The 21,157-nt window shown below is 39.6% G+C and overlaps 1 protein-coding gene across 7 annotated transcripts in view; it reads right to left on the minus strand.

Moving 5' to 3' along the window:
• The window catches only part of ZNF804A (zinc finger protein 804A), a gene marked incomplete at its 5' end in the record, with an annotated part of 254,919 nt that overhangs the window by 107,108 nt on the left and 126,654 nt on the right, over window positions 1-21,157 (minus strand). For all 7 annotated transcript variants that reach the window (XM_084522931.1, XM_084522934.1, XM_084522933.1 and 4 more), the window contains 2 exons: window positions 939-5,901; window positions 8,470-8,600. In XM_084522931.1, coding sequence (XP_084379057.1) covers window positions 2,598-5,901; window positions 8,470-8,600 — 3,435 coding nt within the window. In that variant the 3' untranslated portion in view covers window positions 939-2,597. The remainder of the gene's footprint in view (window positions 1-938; window positions 5,902-8,469; window positions 8,601-21,157) is intronic.

A 21,157-nucleotide genomic window follows, 5' to 3' on the forward strand; every position in this document is an offset into this window, starting at 1 on the left:
CAGCTGAAAATTTGAAATTTGTCAGTCTCCTGCTAGATAAAAATGTATGGATATGGATCGTGTATAACCACAATTGTCCTATTATTTCTTTTTTTCAAGTGTATAGTATTAGACCATTTTCTTTGACAAGACATTGGGTCCAGGGGAAGGAACATGTATGCTGACTCCTGCCAAGGAGTGCAGAAATACAAAAGCCAGCGCAAGTCAGCTAAGGTAGGAGGCTGAGTGGCAAGCACACACCTTCAGATTTCAAACATAGGTTCCAGTGCTTGAGCAACATGGCTTACACACAGGCGTGGGACACCTGCCTGCTACAGGAGGTAGTGGAGGCATACAGATTGAGCAGGCATACTCTTGAAATAAAGAAGCAGGATAAAGTCACAGTAAAAAAAAACGCGTTTTACAGGTACCAGATAAATAGAAATGGGCATTCACTCGAAATTACAAGCTAGAGAAAATATACCCTTTTTATGCCATTATACGGATAGATGCTCAACAACGTCCTGCTCCGTGCCAGTCTCAGGCAGGGGTTATGAGAAGCAGCCCATGACCAAATCATTCATCTACTCTTTCTCATCAACTTTTTATAATGTAGTTTAGCCCTTTGTAATGACATGACAAGGAAAGCTCACATCCATTGAGTATCCAACACAGTTGAAAAGATGTTGTTTGCTACAGTTTTAACACAATATTATACTAAGACTTGCAATATTGATATAGGTAAGTTCTAATGCTATAGGTACAGAAAATAATAACCAGCTACATATCTTTCAGGATATAATATTACTTTTCAAATGGATAATGTATGTAACTATTAATATGCAATGTATATTAATAATCTTCCAAAATTACTATTCCTTCGGTTCAACTGTATATAATTCTATTATCATACATAAAAAAAGTGAAAAGAAGTAATTAATTTGAAAGCTAGCCCCTACCTTTTATTATGGAGGATCTACTTCTAGCACTAAAGGTCATGGTGCAAATTCTTAGTTTCACTCACGTGGCTAGACTTCATTTTAACTCACAGAGCTGGCTTTGCTTCACTTCTGGTTTTACTTTAGGCCATCACAGGTGTGGGCCTGATATATCTTGTATTAAAGCAAATGAGAAGATTTCACTGGCTGAAGTCAGGTGAGGTTCAACAGCAATAAAAAGGTTGCAGAGGTAGGGAGAAGTCTCTGAAATACAGTTAGAAATAATGGCAGTATGGCATTACTATTTCTAGACTATGTGATTTATCTATTTCTAACACCAAAATGCTGCAGGTAATAGGGGAGTGAAATGAGGTAAGAATCTGAATCACACCCGGGTGGGACTCCAAGTTCCCCATGGGAAGTTCCTCTTGACCTCCCCTGCATGCTCATACATTCTTCCTAGTTTTCACATGTTGCGCAAGCAGCAAGGAGCTTCACTCTGATAGAGCTGTCCCCCACTGAGGTAAACATAAGATGTGTGTAATCAGAGAAAGCCTGGACGTATCAGGCTGACTCTACTGATCAGAGACCCACCTTAAGGTGCTCCCTATCTAACGGGGGACAGAGAGCAGGCTTCCTGTGCGGTGAAGTTATGCTGCCTACCACAAAGATGACCACTGCATTTGAACTCAGTCAAACCAAGTCTAAACGTGGGTTTCACAGAGAAAAATGGGCAGGGCTGCCTCTAAGCATGTACTTGCGTGGATGTGCAAAAAGTAGACATGAAAAATGGAAATCTGCTGAAGGCTTGATGGAAATAAGGCCCCCCTACGCTGTACATTTTCACCATAAGGAATATCCCCCTGTAAGGCAAACCGCTGTTGATCTATTCTCTTTTTTTTCTTCTACCACTGATGTTATTTTTGTTACATAGTCTTTTTGTGGTTTAGTAGAAAAGGGATTAGCTCAAACAGTCAGCAGTTTGTGCACATACTACAAGAAGGCAAAATTTGTCACAGTGACATCAAACTGCTAACACAAACAGATCTGTTACCCTTTCTCTCTTGCTCAGTTAGACAGCTGCCCTCAAGGTATTAGCCTCTGAGCCTCCGTGATAAATCACTGAAGTATAGGAAACCTGATTATCCCAGCACAGCAGGGGTAGAGGATGTTATTCAAATGCAGAACATGGAGCAATGACATCCAGGAGGCTTATAATGAAAGATTTTTGATATACTTAAGTAGTTAACAAAAATTTATTGCAAGAGATAGTTTGTCACTAGATTTACAGTTTCAGAGAACATAGTACAAAACATAGTGCATCAGCTTTGTCTAAACATTAAATAGGTGCAAATACACAAGGATAAAAAAAAACAGAAAGTGAATACTTTACAACAGAAGTTATAGAACTATAAATATATTATATACATTATACATATTCTAAGACATGAGCTTCACTTATATATATATAGTTCATATTAGTATCAGACTATTCAGTGCTTTATAGTATAGGTCTGAACTTTACATGGATGTTTGCATCTTTATACTTACAGTAAATGCTTCCCAACGAAAGAGGAATTTCGACCAGTTTATTTCACAGAACCATTCTGCAAAGCTGAGGGCTTGACAGGAACCACCAGTCTGTTTATCTGAAGGCTCCTTTCCCCCCGAGAACCTGTCCTAGAAGAGGGGCTGCAGCGGAAGGACAGCCGGATGCGGGGACAGCAGGGAGGGGAACACGGCGTGCGGCAGCGGTGAGAACGCCAGCTGGGTCGGGTGCAGGACCGAGGGCGGCACCAGCGGCAAATGCGGTGGAGCGACAAAAGCCGCGTGGCCTCCTGGACAAAGCCGAGGTCCTACGGGCAGATGAGGTAAAGGCGCTCTGGACAGAGCCGGGACCTGTGAGAGGAACTGCTGGTGGGGCTGGAGGACCTTAAACGTACTGGCGGCGGCGGCGGCGGCCGCGTGCTGCTGCAGGACAGTGTGATGGATGGTGGTAACGGAGGTAGAACACAGCGGTGGCTGCAGCGGGAGGGGCTGCAATGGAGAGCTGGGGGGCTGGATGGCTGGGGGAGGAAAGGTAAACTTCACTTTGTTGGCCAGCATGTTTTGCTGCACGAGCTGCTGATATGCCTCGGACGGGAGGTCTTTGAATTTTTCATGGTTATCTGGAGGAAATATCAACGTCTGGTCAGGCAGGGTGAAGGGGGCTATTAACTGCTCGGTAGTTAAAAAGGTGTGACTGTTTATATGTGCTTCTTTGAATGGCAAAGGTGGTGGGCTGTCAAACATGCCAGAATTACACTGTACCCATTCGTTGCTCACCTCATTTATCTTCTCACGTGGCAGAGACTCGGCCAATTCATAATGGCAAACGTATGATTTAGGAGGAGCTTGTTCCAAAGGTCTAGTGGGGGGTGGAGCTTTATAACGAGCTGGATTTTCATGACTGTTTACATTTTCATTTTTCTTTTCGTCCTCCAGAATGTCCTGTGTGTTTGCAGATGCAGGGGCACCACACTCAGCAGCAGAAGCAGCAGCATGTGTGACAACTTCTGCAGATGCACCTGGAGCGCTCTCCAGTGCCACGCAATCTGTCAGCTTGTCTTTTTCCAACAAATGTGAACTATCCATTTGTAGGACTGACTTGTTTTCCTCCAGTTGCATTGTTTCATCTGTACCTTTTGCATGATCAGCTTTGGGATCCACATTAGTTTCCTCCATGTTGTCTCGAGTCAAGAATTCTCCCAAAATATTTAATGCAGAATTTGCAGAGTTTTCTGTAGAAGGCCTGGAGGTCTCGCTTCTTGTATTCCTGTCAATGCATACATGATTTATTCTAGTTTTCCTCCTCCTGTGTTTACATTTTTCTTTGTGATGCATATCTGAAGTGCTCGTTTGCCTTACATATTCTTCTTCTAAAAATGTCTGTCTGTATGAGCTTTCATCTGAAGAACAGGAATAGGTATGCTGTCTCCGCTTCCTGTGGGATTTTTCTGGCTCATCTGATAGAAAGTTGTAACCTCTCTTTATGGAGTGATTTTGACTCACACTCTTTTCCTCACTGCAGGGACCTAAACATTTATGCTCTGGGCTACAGATTGATCTCCTGACTTTCCAACTACAGCACATTTTAGAGCACATGCAGTTGTGCCTCCTAGAAGTTTGAGACAGATGCATTAATTGTCTCCGAGAGCTTGCTTTTCTCTTCCTGTGCAGTAGTCTACAACAACTGTGTTGCTCCCTAGTTTTTGCATTCCAAATGTCACATGAGCCTCTGTCCCCATGTATGTGATCTGATGTAGACATGCTTCTTTTATGACCATTGTCAAGGCCAGCTTTTTGATGTGACTGCTGTACCTCATCCATAGCTAACCAGATATTCCCTGCATCATATCTACATTTCTCTGGGTTATTTTGGAGGTGTGGATATTTATTTTCATCTCTATGACTAATTTCCTTTTCAGTCACTGAGGAAATCTCCATTTCTACAAACGTTGCTTCCCCAGAAGGATGATGATGATGACAATGACATAATTTTCTTCTCCTTTTTCGTTTTCTACTTTTGTGAAGCCATTTTTCATGACTTTCTTTGATCCGAACTTTGTTATATTTCTCATCTATCACAGTGTTTTGTCTTAAGTGGTTTCTTGAAATGTGATACTTATCTATTTTTCTAATCCTGAATGACTCACCCAAGGACACTTTATTCTGAAATTTTGCAAGATCACAATTTCTGATGTGGGAAACATCACTTATAAGGGGTATTGTGTAGTCACACACATTTTTATCTACTTCCGTTTCATGATCACCACACTCTGAAGTAGGTTTATTTGTAAAATCTGAAATTGAGCTATGGTTGGATTCAGTTGTGAGTTGTAAATGAGGTAAGCTTGGCTGATGCTTGGGCTTTTCTTGGTTGTCACTCGCTTTTGACAACTTGAAGTCAAAATATAAAGGATTACAGCTGTAAGAAATTGACGGTTCTGTACTTGTGTAAATTACCATTTCTGATGGCCACTGAAGAATATTTGTTCCATGTTTGCTAAGAACAGGAACAAATGGTTCACAAGATCGTTTGCGTGTGTCTAGTTTGCTTTGGGGAGCTCTACTACCATCTTCAGAATGTGATGGAGCTAATGGATCTGCCTCCAGATTCTTTACTTCAGTTTCAACTGTGACTGAATCACTGTTCCCATCTTTACCATTTTCCTCTACAACGTTCTGAAGGGATAGACAATCCTCCACCACAGGCTGAGCGACGGTCCCATTTCCCGGCAGTTCACAACTGCTGCAGCCCAGGGGTAGGTTATGAGTACCGTCCACAACTGTGGACAGTGTTTGACTTGGTCCATCTGCTGTATTTCCATCAGTATTGCAGCCATCCATGTCAGAAGACACTAGTTGCTTTGAATGGGAAACAGCAGGAATTAATACAGGACTCTCTAGCTCTCTACTTTCTTCACTAGCCAGCTCTTTTGAATCCTGAGTTTCGGGAGCTTCTGCTGTGTCAGTGCATTTTTCCACCACTGGGTGGAAACAGCTATTTTTCTCCTCAGGGCACAGGACTATTTCTGCTGCTGATGGAGACTGAAGATTACAGACTCCTGGAACAAATCTACTTCTTCTGCTAAATCCATGTTCTGTGGATGTTTCATCATTATATTCATAGAAAACGGCAGCTGAAGACTCCAGTTTGACTGCTGCTTTCTTAGGAAAAGCAAAAGAGAACCCAACTCGTTGTCCTTGAGCTCCTTGAACTTGATCTCCAAATTTGTTGGTGTCAGATTTATTACTGCATGCATTTTCAGGAGTGGAAGAAATAACTGAAGTAGCATCTTTGCAGTTCTGCACATCGTTTATTAATGTACAGCTGAAATCCTGTTTGTTGGCAGAATCTATGGCAGCATTTTGTGGGATATCATTGGAATTATCTCGCACAGTCACTGTAGTGGATTTGAACATGGGGCCACTTCCAGGAGCACTAGGAAGATAAACAAAACTCAGAGTAAGCACCATTCAGAGAAACGCAGACATAAACATGGTGTTACATTGGTATCTGAAAGATTTTTAACCAAAGAGGAAGAATCTATGGACATATAGATTTAGAATGTGGGAAAAAAAAAATACAAAAAAAAATATTGTATTTTATAATAAGATTTGTATAAGAAATCAGAGTAAATATTGTGTCCACAGTTCCTTCATGTGAAGTTATCAAAGGGCTACTGTTCTTATAAAGTAGCTCACTTTTCCTAGACGTACTGGCTGGCCTAATAAAAGACTGTATATTTCCCTAGAAATCTTGCTTCTCCTCCCAGTAGGACATCACAGTTACAATACTATTACTACAAATAGCAGAGCTTTTAAATTCCTTTGTGCTTCAAAATATATTAAAACAGAGAGCACCTCATAGATCACTTCCCTCTTAGTCATGATCCTAGTGACTGCTTCTCCACCCACAGGCAATCACCCAGCAGTTTCTTTCCTATTTGTGTTCACAGACCTGTCGCAATCTCAGCAATTTCTTTCATGGAAAAATAATATCAGGGAAAGTGTTTCAGCTGACAGTGGTGCAATAAGTGATTCATCCCTCTTGAGAAAAAATTTATCACTGTCTACTTCTGTTCTTCATCTCATGTCCTCTTCCCATCTGTTCTATTTGACTTAATAGGAAGCAAAGAGAAGAGCAAAAAGTGCTTAAGCTGCCAGTTTTCTGGGATCCACAGGAACTGTTCAACACAAGGAGAAATGGACCTACATTACAATATTTTTATATATTTATTTTTTTCTTTTAAACAAATTGTTCTGTTTTACAGTGCAGAGCAACATATATACATATACACACATACACACACACACACAAAACAAAACAAAAAAAAAACTTTCTCTAACAAAATAAAATGGTCATTTCTTCATAGTGATTTGGTTTGGAAGGGACCTTAAAGACCATCTACTTCCAACCCCCCCACCAGGGGCAAAAACACCTCCCACCAGCTCAGGCTCCTCACAAAGCCCCATCCAGCCTGGCCTTGAGCACTTTCAGGGATGGGGCATCCACAGCTTCTCTGGGCAGCCTGTTCCAGTGCCTCACTACTCTCATAATAAAGGATTTCTTCCTAATATCTAATCTAAATCTTGTAGTTTAAAACCATTAGTCCTTGTCCTATCACTACATTCCCTAACAAAGAGTCCCTCTCCTGCTTTCTTGTAGGCCCCCTTTAGATACTCTTGTACAGAATCAACCTAGAAAAATCTAGTTAAAACAAATTCTGTGTGTCTGTTTATATCGTATCTCTAAGGACACAAAATAGTAGCATAGAGCAATTATTAATAGAGAAAGCTCAGAGAAATTCTCCTTCAGACGACATTGAGAAGAAATTCTCCTTAAGACGACATTGAAAACAGTAACAAAGAAGAAGCCCCACAAAATCTGTGCTTCACTAACATGGAAAAGGGGGAGCAATGAGTTTCTTTTTCCTTTTTCTTCTTTAATATGCCAAATTCATATTTTGAGTATGCTTAAGGGGAACAATATCTAAAGCTGAGAACAAAATGGTGGTCCTCAAGTATTAATTTGAAAATTTAAAATACTGATGAAAGAAAAAGAGTTTCTATGTGACCTACCATAAAAAATTAATAAAATAAAATAAATTAGATGAGACACTGCTCATGTCAAACAGACTTCAGAACTTTCATGTCATGTCCACCTGCTTAGACTCCGTGAACTCTGTTAGCATGCTGCCCACCATGCAAACAAACAGAGGAAGAGACTATCACTGAACAAGAACTACAAGTCATGATTCAACTTCTCTGTTAGTTCATCTGCTGAGATGAAGCCTGGGTGAAAAGAAAACATTTGCATTTCAGCATTTGTTTTTTCCCCCCGACATTCCATGGTGAAAGGTCAAGTTGGAACATATATTTTCAGTATCATAAATGTGTCATATTTAAGTAAGAATAGAGTCACAGCCAGCAATCTTAATTTCAATAGCATGTCTAGATTCAGTAGCAAAATGTATGATTAGCAAGGAGTCGCTTTTGCAGTGAGAAGTAAACATTCCATTGAGCTGAGGAAAAGAAGCACTTACCTTTCAATATAAAAAATAATCCAGTTATTGAGATTTAAGAATAGATTTCTGGATGCTTTCCCAGGCAAGCAGTTTGAAAACTAAATCACAGAGATCTGTTATATCCTAGAACAACACTGTATTCCTCACCTCATCAATGGAGTAGTGTCAGCCTTCAAATGCATGACCTAGTTCACTAAGCTTTCAACCAATGTGCCTGGTTTTATGAAAAATATATGAAACATCTTTTTTTAAAACTAAAAATACATGTCATTCTAGCTCCACTTGAAAAGCAATGTTAAACATTCATTTTTTCACATAGTGTGAATCAAATTACCGTACACATACTGCTTCTGAAATGCCATAAAAATGAGTGTGCTGGGCTCCAGCTGAGGGATTCCAACAGATTTGTGTCCCAGAGCATCAGCAAATAGGTGAAGGATTATTTTAAGGTATTCTTTGTGTTTCAGCAGCCATGTACTTACCACGTTGTCTCTTTCCTTAGCTCAGCTAACTTGTGCAAACGTTGAAGGGCTTTTTCCTGTTTCCTTTCATCTTTTCTCGACTTCGATGCTACATTTCGAGCAAACTCCCTCTGCTTCAGTTCCTTGAGTCTCTGTAAGAAATAGTCGAATACACATAAAAACAACCCTAGGAATGATTAACATTTATAATGATAGTTATTTTCTAGTAAGCATTCGTACTGAGATTGATTTTCCAACCTAACGAAAGTGATCCATTCAATATATTTCAAATTTACATTTCAAATGAATAACCAAAATACATGGAGATGCTAAAGAGAGGTTATCTGGTACAGAGATAACCTAGATAATTTTACTGTAGTTTCTGTGATTAACATAGACCAGTCTCAGTAGAGCTAGACACTGTTCACCCAGAATCAGATTTTGACCCCTTTACTCTTACTACTGAAAGTGATCAGGATGTCTTGGTATTAGGAGTGCTAAAGCTAACTGGACTTCATTCAGGCTGTCAGTAGGGTCTCACTCCAAGCAGTGCCTTTTTCAGTTTGCATTCACTAAATATTTTTAGCCCTACATCTTTCTTCCAATGAATCTGACAATAAAATTCCCACTGGTAGCAAGCATGTAACAATTAGAATAGTGAATAGGGAGAATTGTGTTAAAGGAATCTTTACACAATGTTGGATGCCAAAGGTGCATTTTTTCCTATGTGGAGTATTGTGGACACAAGCAGTTCTCCTTTTGCACCAACACTGGCAGGTAAGTATCATTTTACAGCTCTGAGCCTCTCATCAGCCTAATCAAGTCATTATTTGTTCAGCATATACAAGTTGTGGTACAGAAGAACCGTTTACAATTTTTAAGCAATTAAATTATTCTGCTTGATTGTAACGAGCAGGTTTCAATGTGTAAGACAGATGAGTCTGGCAGGAGTTTCATTTGCACAGCCTTTGTGTTGGACTGTCTGCTTGTGTCTCCTGGAACTATTTGTTCCGAGTTTCCCTTCTGTCACATGCCCTGTCAAATAAATGCCCCCGTTTCCAGTTCAGAAGGGCAATGAGCATAATTGTTCTTAGCATAATAAGAACTAGTTATACAACACTTTTTTTTTTTTTTTTTTTTTTTTTTACAGCTAATACCTCTGTCTTTTGTATGAATGGCTTTAACAATCTGTAAGAATTATAACTAGAGGAGATCTGAGGCCTTTATTCACCAAATACGTACATATAAGTGGAACTTTTTAAGTGGAACTTTTCTTGGTTACAGCAGACAGAATATGTGCCTGGCACAAGCTGGTTTGAGGCCTGATTAGGCAGTTTCCAAAAATATTATTTCCTGTATATAAAAGGTTACCTAAGTACAAAACTGCGTCTCCATTCTTGAATACTATAGTTATTTTCCATTTGTTTTTATAAAGCCATCTGCTAAATTATCATCACCTGTATTTCCTTACTGACCTTAGCCATGCTAGTGATAACAAGCAGTGCACTGTGTTTGTATTCTGTCAGGTTTTGCTTGTATTATGCAAATGAAAATAAGATACTACCCAGTTATCCGTAAATGTCACTAGTCCACGCATTCTGAGCACCACGAGGCCCCCAGTCAAAAATTGTTCAAAGTAAATGGGAACAAGTAAAAAAAGCGTGCCTTATTCTTAAAAAGCATCTTTTTCTTAAAATGTTTGTCTTTCCATAAGGCAGGACTATTCACTAATGTGAACTTCAATGATTAGTTTAATTCCTGTTATTTTTGTTTACTTCCGCGGATCAGTAAGCAAATAATTAGCAGGCAGTCATACAGTATTTAAATGTGATTCCCTCATACACTGTCCTCTGCTTATGAACCAGCTCAACATGTGCAAGTCCTGGCAAGTACAGAGTTCAACAGTTCACAATGAATAATTAAATTAGATCTCTCCAAAAGGACTAAATGCCTTCATCTCTATCATGATGCACGGCACAGCAAGAGCACTCATTTTGGTACCAACCCACCAAAAGTCTGAGCCTGCCTCCTGGTCTTGCCTTGGGATCCTGCAACAGGGCTTGCTTGCACGTGGGCACGAGCTGGATTCCTGTAACAAGTCTAACTGCAAAACTGTGCCTGGAGCAGAGTTTTTCCACCTCCTTCTACCAAACCCAGCCGGGAGTTGATGCACAGCCATTTAATCATGTCCAGCTGAGTCCAGAGGAAAAGGAAGACTTCACAAGCTCCTACATGTATGTATGAGACAATGAAACCAAACATGGGAACACCACGTGAAGTGCAAAACCCTGTGCACTTCTGCATGGATGAAACTCAGGTGCATGAGAACACCACATGAGGTGCAAGCCCAGGTGAGCCTGCAGAGGAATCCAGCTTGGATATCTTCAGATTTGCTGTGGAAGATACCCACATAAAACTGCAGAAACCCTGAGTTTGGTTGTCCAAAGGGACACCATTTCTGTTTACTTCACCCATGTCTCCATTTCCCAATCTATCACGAGGCAGTTTTTTTTTCAGTATTCCACCCTTCAAAAAGCTTGTACCAAGTTCCCTAATTCTTTCCTGCATTACAAAAGGAACAACAAACAGAGATCCTGCTGCAGGAGTCAAGTGCCTGAAGACCTCTGCGGATCAAAGCCTGGAAGCCTGTCTAAAGCAAGACACATTAATGCATTAAGTACACTTCTTATTACAAGCCTTCTGACACCCTGCAAAGTGTTTTATTTTTTTTTCTTCTCTCTCTCTTTTTTTTTTTTTTTTTTTTAACTGAAGATTTAAGCACTTGCAGCAGCACTTCAAAAGTAATAGGTTTTTACAACATAGAGAAGACATTAATTTAAAAAAAAAATATGCTCAGGACAGTGAAAGCATGTTAAGGCTGAAAAGTGAAATACAATGTAGCTGAACACTATGATAATAAGTGATAAGATGAGGAAATAGAAAACCAAACCAGCCTCAAATAAAACACCTGAAACCTGTAATTCTACATTATCAGAACTGACTCCAAAGAAGGGGAAATCATACTATTCATCAGGACTGATATATGGTCTCTCAGTAGCCTCAATATCCCCCACAAAAAGCAGACATTCTGCCCACACCAAAAACCATCAGCTAGTGACTGCTTATTCAGAGAGGCTTTGACAACCTGCCCCTGCGAAGCTTAGCTCACCAGGCTAGGAACAACTTTAATAGGGCCAAGAACCCATGGGAACAATTTTTCTAATAGCAGGAGTCAGGGGATTTCAGGACAGTGCAGTTCAGATATGATTATGTTAATTTGCTTTTGACCTTAGATTAACAATTAAATTATGTGGACTTTTACGAGGCTGAAAATATGTAGACCATAAATTCATTTTCTGATCAATGGAAGTATAAATTGCAGAATTTAACAGCCATGACATCAAATTTTGCTTCCTTATTGTCTTTTTATTTTATATAAAATCAGGAAAAATGACCTCATGGCCAGCAGCCATTGAATCAACTCTTTAGCATTTATCCTATTGTTAGCTCCCTCCTCCCCTTCAAACAACGTTCCCCACAACATGGGGACTATGTATTGGTTACTCAGCATGCCATAAAAGGGGCACAAAAGTGGCATTTGGATTTATTTAAAATAAATGAAATATTTTTCCTTTTAAATGTGTATACATTATGCAACATTTTTAATTGTTAATAATTTTTAAGCTTGTATTCATTAAAAAAAAAAAAATCTGATTGCAGGTCAATGCAAGGATTAAATAAGGGCATTTCTTAGCTCCTTGTGATTATTCTAGAAGCTGCACATATTCCCCTTTCTCTATGTAGTACATGACTGCTCTCCAAATACTCCCTGCCAACAGAGATGACTTATTATTTCTTTATATGAATTATTGTATGACAAAGAGTGACAATATACTCATTAGATTAGCACTTGTCACACCAAACCGGATTAGTATCCTTTTGCGAAAAGGGTTGAGTTTAATCAATTACAAATAATACCTGAATAGATCAAAGCTCTTCTAACACCTGTAAACACTCAACTGGGGAATGAAACCTGCATTTAAAACACAAGAAACTGCTTTTCAAGCTGTAAAATAGACCAGTCTTCATTCTGCCTTTGGTGGTGGTTTGTGTGGGCACATTTTGCTGTTCTGCAAGTGGAGACACCTTCACTTTACACAGCAGGACAGATTAGCATCTCTTTACTTGTGTTGCTGTCTGTAATTCTACATACTCTTCATGACCATCTCTCATATTGGTAAAAAGAAGAATATCTCCTCTTGGAAAGATTACAGGAACAGTTAGAGCTCCCACGAACTACTAAAACACAAGAGCTTACGCTACTAGTGCCACAAGCCTTCCCTCGCAGAAGTTAAACAAGGCGAGTTATTTCAACAGAAAGGAGAAACCTCAAGGTTCCGCGATGAAATGGGTAATTCAACCACTGCAATAAGAAGACTAAGGAAGAAATTAAAAGACAATTTGTTTTCATTCTACCAGCATAAAATTAATTGCTATAATATGTTCCTGAAACAGAAGAGGAACAAAGGGGAATTTTAACAGCAGCCTACAGCTATTTGGAGGGGAGTTACAAAGCAGATGAAGACACTTCTTAATAATTGCTAGGAAGACCTCCTTGCCAGAAAAACCAAACCAAACCAAAAAGGCATGTTTTCTCATGATCCTGTGCTGGTGATCAGTTGGTGAACAATCAATTCCTTCTAACCTATGTTTTCATGGCTTCTATCTTCCTATGCAGAGAGATACCTCGTTCTCTCACTCTATAGATGTATGAACCACAGTTGCCACTTGGTTTTTCAGAGGCCTTTAATAAATCCCATTGGTCTATTGCTGGCTTATGAATAACTCAGTTTGCTGCAAGTTAGATGCTAGTTCTAAGTGTCTCTGCCTATGGCTGTATGTACCTCCCCCTTAGGCTGCAAAATTTAAACCCTGTCTTAAAAATTAGGAGCTCCACAAATTTACAACAGAATCACATTTTATACAGTCAAATATTGAGTCTTCCATATGACAATGAACATTCATATTGTGAATAATCCCTTTCCTCATCTACTTCTGCCACAAATTGCAGCCATATCCTCCTGACAGTCTTTTAATAGCAGAGGAAATCTAAAACATGCTAATATAGATATATGTAGGATTTTAAAATAACAAGTCCTTGGAGTCCACAATATTGCTGCTTCTGCCAGGGAAGAGGAAGAGAAGATTACAGAGGAAAAGGGGGTAGAAATGGCAGGAATGGTTCTTTCTAACAGCCATATAATTAAAGCACTCAAGTAGCACTAAATAGCAAGCCCCAAGGAAGTTACCGACCTTAGTTATTCTGTCAGTCCAGTTTTTTGAGTAAGAGTGGATTAACTTGTCCTTCACTACTGATGTTCTGATGCTAGCATAACCTAGATGTTACTGAGGGAACAGGTTTTTTATAAATTATAAATAACATTTTATATTCTTTCTGATTGGTGTATTTTTATTAACTTTAAATGCACCTCATGTAATGCAAATTTGCATAGATGTAACTTGCTTCTCAGCACACTGAGGCAATACGCAGTGGTCCTGTTTGTTGTGGAGTGTGCAGAAAAGAACTGTTGAACTAGCTCTTTCATTTAGATCCTACAAACATAATATATTTTAAATATTATTTATACGTATTACTATACAACTGAAAATTCACATTGGCCTTTCTACATTTGTAATACATCTATTCTTTTACTGAAAGGAAATGCTAGACTTTAATGCAGAGAATAGAAATAAAGTGAATAAAACTGAAATTATTTAAACATGAAATATATTTAGGCTTTGAGACTAATTCATACTCACCTACAAAGCATCTTTCTTGCATTCAGTTAGATTTCCCTATGTAAGTTCACGGGAGAAAATAAATTAAACGAGCTTAAAATGAAAACCAAAACCAAATGAAAATGTAACTGTTTTCAAAACCATGAGGAAAATCCGAACAATCAATATTTTGTGCCCTTGCACATTCAATATACATGAAAGCTAGTTATCTCTCATGAAGATCTTACTTATTGCTCTTGGTTAGGTAACTGTAAAAGATAAACCATGGAGCAATAGAAGGAAAAAAATAATCATTTTATCCTTGCTCTCTACTCTTTTTAACGCTTTTCCTTTGGAAATTATCAGCAAGAACCAAACGCACACTTCATTAGGACATGATTAATGCCTTTCCAGCATAGTAAGTCTCATGCTTAATTTGACATCATTCTGGTGCCTGTGTGTCTTCTGCTCCCTTACAGTGCTCCCTCCTGCAAGATTCAGATAGCATTCTGGCTCACGCTAGAACAGGGCTCCGAGACTTTGACAAATAACAGGCTCTGGACTCTAAAGTACAACTTTTGTTGCTTTTGTTTCTGAGATAGCTGTGTTTTCCAAAGTTGACTAAATGGCCCCAGTGTTGCCATTGTGCAAAAACATTGTTAGAAACGTGCAGAATTGCTGAGTGCTGCACGCTGAATATTTCACCATGATCGTTAGGAACCATGTCTATAAGAACAGCCTGCTCTTATTGCAAGCTTTAGGATATTTTTTGTTAGTTTCAGCAAAAATCACCAGAATACCTCATAAATATTAAGGCTAAGACCAAAGAAAGCATCATAAAACCACAGAATTAGCATCTTGCCTATCAAATTAATGTTACAAGATAATGAAAAGAACATAAAGCTGACGCACGTTTGTACATCTGGAAAGTGATTGCATATGCTAGTCCATAATTTAAAAGTATTTATTTTAATGACTCTAGGCCCAGTTCTGCTTCTCCTGAAGTCAATAGTGAAACTCCTGCTGAGCTCAGGGAGAGCAGCCTTTAAATTCTGCATGGTGATTTTCAGCAATGCTTAAGGGAGCTTCTTCAGTCACCAAAATTAAAGAGAAGGTAGGTGCACATCACTTCATTTTTTAAGGACCACTTGACCTATACACCCACTTCTGCACCATTTAGGACTCTAATTAAAAACCAACAACGTAAGTAAAGTTTTAAGTCCTGTTAAGAAATGGTTACACCTAGCACTGCTAGGGAAAAGGGCAGTGCTGTAGAGAAAGGGCTCGACATGCAGGCTGCTCTGAGCGTGGGGCTGCCCTCGGACACAACAGCTCGTCTGTGCTTCTGTGTGACAGCTGGAGTGACATCCTGCACCACACGCGTTGCTTCACACAGCACGTCTCACTTTCTAGCCCCACACCACTACCCAGCACCTCCTTTTCGCTCCAGCAGGGTAATATAAGTATTCACGCTAATCTTTCTGAGCATATATTAATATCTTCAGGCTTGACAGTCCTGCTGCAGCCCAAATATTGATTCAGCAAGGCGCTGCCTCCTGATATTTTCAGGCAGACACTGGTACAAAACGTGCTAAATGTTGAGGACTGCTCTGTTCTCTGGCCATTTACAGCTCCCCACATGTAAAAAAACAGGAGCTCTACAACATCCCATTTAAACTCCATCTGTAAAGCTTTAAGCTTTTGGAAATCTCTCGCCTTTGAACACCATTCATGTTCTAAAAATCATTTCACAGGAGCCATGGCTTCCTCGCACAGAGCTCCCCTTAGAGAAAGGTCACCTCTGCCTCTGAAAAGGAAATATTGGATTTCCCTTTAAAATCGCTTTCTAGGCAGTGACGATAAGGCTACAAAACGGATGGCTCCATGCAACGTAAAGGTGTTGATGGCTCAGCCTTTAAAGCTGTCTTGCTCATTTTGAAGATCCTTCTGCTGCCCATACATGAATAACTTACTTGGCAGTTCTGAGTTGAAACTTCACCCAAGAATTCTTCACTCCAGTGAACCCCACTGCCTATCAGTGGCTCCTGCTATTAACCACCTTTGTACCTTGGACAAAATGATTCCCCCTGTGTCCAGCACTGAAGCTCTCTGTCTCTTGTAGGCTCATGCTGCTGTTCTGATTCTTCCTCCTTCCTTACACAATACCCTTTCTAAAAGTACATTAAAAATTGCAAGCAGAAATGTTGAGATTCTATTTTCTGCTTTCAGCCTCTTTGGCCAAAATGGTCGGTGACATTTTAGGAAAGATTGCCACTGAGACTGAAGTGAGCCTACCACATCTTAAATCTCTCCAGTCTTTACATGTGCACAATGACTGAAAATGAGGAAGTCATATTTACAGCCAGCTCCTTTAAAAGATAGTTCCTCTAATCCTTGAAGGATACCCTAATAACAGTGATGGGCTGAAGTAGATACATGAATTCCCTCAAAGTGAGCTCTTTATTTTAATTCTCCCTGTCAGAGCTAAAACACAATAACTTTCTCCTACTGGTTTTGCATTGGATCACTGAGCCATTCAAAGCCTCTGTGCACAAATTGCTTCTCATCAGCAGGATGCGGTCCTTGCCAGAAATTATCCCAAGACCATGACAAGCTTCTTCAAAGAACATATAAATTTGAGCAATGAAAACAGAGGAGAACAGGTCTTTGCAAATTTGACACATCTCACAGCCACAGGTAACTGGTACCGACCAAATTTAAGTTACCCTTAAGACAACTGTTAATAGCATTCATTCAGATTCCTCTAAGAGAAATACAAGATTAAAGAAAAAATATTAGACACAAAGACTGCATCTAATGTAATTGAGCTTATGCTTTCCTTTTCAACCGTCTAAATGAAATGTGTTGTAACATAACTTTGATAGCATACCAGTGACGTGGCTGTAAATAGTAGATATTGGTGGCAAGTGGTTATGAGAGCACCGCCTGGTTACAAGAGCACACATCTGTATTTATGTGTGTCTTCTAGTGCATCACTGAGTGAAATATTAATAACTGCAGAGCAAGGATGTATCTGTCACTACCTCATGCTTAAGTATTACTGAAGTTATCAGTAAATCACAGCCTAGAGGCTGCTGAAGGAAAACAGCACTATAATAGAGGGCCCCAAAAGTACAAGCACAAGATCATAGCAGAGGCCTTGAAAGTGCAAGCACAGGATGACACCAGAGTCCCAGGGCTATAAACAACTTGCCAGTGCTCAACTACTGCTTGCTAAAGGAATGCAGCTTCAGAATATGGGTAAAACTGGGTTTAGGGATAAAAAGAGAGTGACAAAGTATCCAACATATGTAAAACAATCTCTGTATATCAAAGCTGACTAATACACAATTATGAGCCACTGAAGACAAAACAAATAAACAGAGCAAGTATCTCTGTAAACACATAAAAATGATCCCCAAACAAAATTCAGTGTGTGGAGGCACTAGCCATTCACTTCACCCTCTTCCTGGCTAAAAGGAGGAAGAAACCCCCAATGTCATCGGCATACCCCACATGAAGAACTCACGATGCTGACAGCATGCAATGACGCTTCCCGTTACACTTCAGGAGCACTGGAGAAGGACTGTAACACTGCAAAGTTTGTGTGTATCCGTGTCATTACCGGCAATGAGCTGTTCTAATTGGATAATTTGGACTGTAAGTGCCAGTATCATTGCAATTGGCCTAATAATAATTCCTTCATTAGGCTAATACTTGAGCTAAACTAACAACAAACCCTTGGCTTTGCACGGAGGATGCGTTTCTTCCTCCCACGTACTGGCAGAAGGTGTTTGGTTGGGGTCCCCCCCTCGAGGGCTGGCTGCTATCAGCGAGGATGAGCGAGGGGCAGGACTGAGAGCCAGCACAGCAGGGCAAGCTTGCTGGGTTAGTGTATCCAGAAGCAAAGCAGGGCAATGTTCCCTCACCTAAATCGGATATCAACCTTCCAGGAGATAATTTGCTCTTGATTAAGAAGCACTAGGAAATTAATAAAAACAATAATTAGCTAATGAAGCGCAGCTCGTTACTGAAAGGAAATGTACCCAAATCTCAGTCCGCATTCTTAAAGGCAGAAAGCAATTTCTAGAGAAAGCAGGTGATACTTTTTACTATTATTATTATTTTATTAACCTTTTCATTCCTCTAACCACAGTCAGGATAGAAATACATCCACTCTCACTATACAGGTTCTGATTAGCAGGTGAGCATCACACTAGGAATAAAGCACAAAGCAGCATCTACGGCACTCAACTATGAAATCTGCACTGCTACATGTTCAAGCTTTGAAGAAAAGAAGAAAAAGAAACACAAAGGAAGTTATCTGTCTGACATAAAAAACACGTGCAATTAACCAGGTGGACCTTCTGTATATCTCAGCAGAAGACAGATTTAAAGTGTCTAAACTCAGTGTGAAGGCATTTCTGGATAAAATACTGCCACAGAAAATGGAAAATGAGCAGAAGCTTTATCATTTCAAGGTCAACATTATGATATGTGTAGGGGAAGTAAAAAAATAAAAATAAAAATAAAAAAGTGCTTTGCACTCTTTCCCCCCAGTAAACAAAAAGAAACAACACACAAACAAGCAAAAGCACTTTTCAACTAAGAACCGTCAGTGATAGCTATGAAAACCTTGTCTGTTCTTCTTAAAAGATCAGAAAAAATAATCTTATTCTGAGAACTCTCCCAGGTCTGCAAACAAACCTCTTACCATGCTCAAGCACTACACTTGCATTACTACAGCGCTCTGCAGACTATTTCCGCAGCAGTCTTACACTCAGGAGTCAAAACAAGTATCTCCAGTGATATTTAATTTGGCTCCTCTCACCTAGTGGTGAATTGTGATATTTTTCCTGTTTTTTCTAAGGGCGTTTTTAACGAAGCACAGAGGAAAACATTTCCACAAATTTGGTGTCAAATTTCTTTATGTATTTCTTCTCTGATGGAGAAGAGGATGAAAAACAAAACAAAAAAACAACCTTCTCTATTCAAAACAGAGAAGCAAATCATGACATTTCCTTCCATTCCAGCAAAGATCTGGCTTCTTTCTGCTCAAGGTATCTCCCATGGAAAAATAAATACTTCAGAAACCTGCCCTCTGTCTCCACAATATCCCTTAAATAGGCTGGTCTTAAAACACTATTTCTGTCTGAAGGTCCTCATGTTACCACTTCAAGATTTCTTAGCAGTAAGCTGTTGTGTCCTCTGGGTTGGGACAGGAAAAGATCTGTAAAATGTTTGCTTCTCCCTGCCACATCCTCTCCTTTTTTCCTTTTTTTTTTTTTTTTTTTTTTTTGATGAATTGCCACAGAAGATGTTTAGAGAAGGTTAGAAGAGCAGAAATTTACACAAGTGATACTTTCTTCCTTCTGCACATCTCTAGGATTTATTGTTGAAATTCTCCTAATAGCAGCAAAGTGACTCATCCTTTATTAAAGTCTTGAAACAGTTCATCAAATTGTCATCCCCAAAACTATTTCTTGCTTGTTTGCGTAGGATGCAACTACATAAGTCACAAAAAGACTTAGAAAGGCTATGAAAAATTCAGTTTCATTTTAATAAGTTGGTTGTAACAGTGCTTTCCATTCTCATCAAATCTTATTTGCGTGTAGCACTTTACAGGGGACAAATTGAATGCAGGTATGCTTTGAATTAACATCTCATTGCTGGGATTTTAGCACTTTTTTAACCTACAAATTAAGAAGGATAATCAAATCCTAGGTGAGAAAAGTGCAAATGACCATCTTCATGGAAGAAAATAATCTTTTATACTGATAGCTGTCCAAAACTTGTACAAATAATTGCATGGAAAAATGGAAACTAGATACAAAATATAAGGGCCATGTAAGTATTTTGCACCATTCATAGTATCTCTTGAATTAAAATATTAATACTTCGTAGTGTTAAAACTTCAAGCTATGATGCAGTTTCGGTGCGATGGGTAAAGTTTGGTGAAGTCTAAGAACAAAATGACTGAGCACTGAAGTTTGGATTCTTGGCTTTTGTGAATGACTTTCTGCCAGAAATTCAAAGCCCTCACCAATACATCATGTATACACAGCTGTACAAGCTACAAGCAAAAGGTGGGTGTCTATTCATCAAATCCACGTGCATTTAAGGAATCAAAGTCCCCAGTACTTCTCACCAATGAAAGCTGATTCATATTTTTCAAAATGCAATAAATACTTCTGGTAAGATTACGCACAGCCTTACACCCTTAGTTCAACTAAGTGTTGAGCTGCCAACTGCTCTGTGCAGACAGCCGCTGCAGTTTGGAGGCGATCTGTTCTTTGAGATGCCTGTGCAGGACTTCGGCGGTGACACTGGCAATTACGTCTCCAGCAGAAACAGCTCTGCAAGCCACTGAAGTGACAGCATACAGAGATGGGATGCTGGAGGTAAGGCTGAGCCAAGAGCCCGTCCAGCTTTGTTGTGCTGTGTGACCTCACAGCCTTTGACCTGAACGGACACTAAATTCCTAAAAAATATAGGACTGACATTGCTAAACAAGAAGATACATTAGCACAACTTAGGCTTGCTTTCCTTTTGAACAGCTGTTGCAGAACAAATCTCATGTGCCTACAAAGAGTACATGTCACTTTGATAATGCAAACTTTCCCTTCTGCCTGTGGCAGTATCACAAGGAATAAGTCATTCTGTTTGAAATTCCTCCTGACCCTCAAGCCACCAGCTGGTGCCCTATATGCAGCACACCTGCAATCTGTACCTGATTTATGTTTAGTGCCAGTGAAAGTATTGCCTTTTCTTCTGTCATTCTGGAGAACTCCTCCAGCCCTTGACACATCAGCATTTACCAGGCTCACGTTCTTCTGGTCCGCTCTGCTCCCACTCATACTTCCCACCTCTTCTAGCAATTGTTGCCACAGAAAGTGCAATTACTGCCTTTTATGTAATTAATTTCTTCTAA

Source organism: Aythya ferina (assembly GCF_964211825.1).
Source record: "Aythya ferina genome assembly, chromosome: 6".
Taxonomy (NCBI): Eukaryota; Metazoa; Chordata; class Aves; order Anseriformes; family Anatidae; genus Aythya; species Aythya ferina.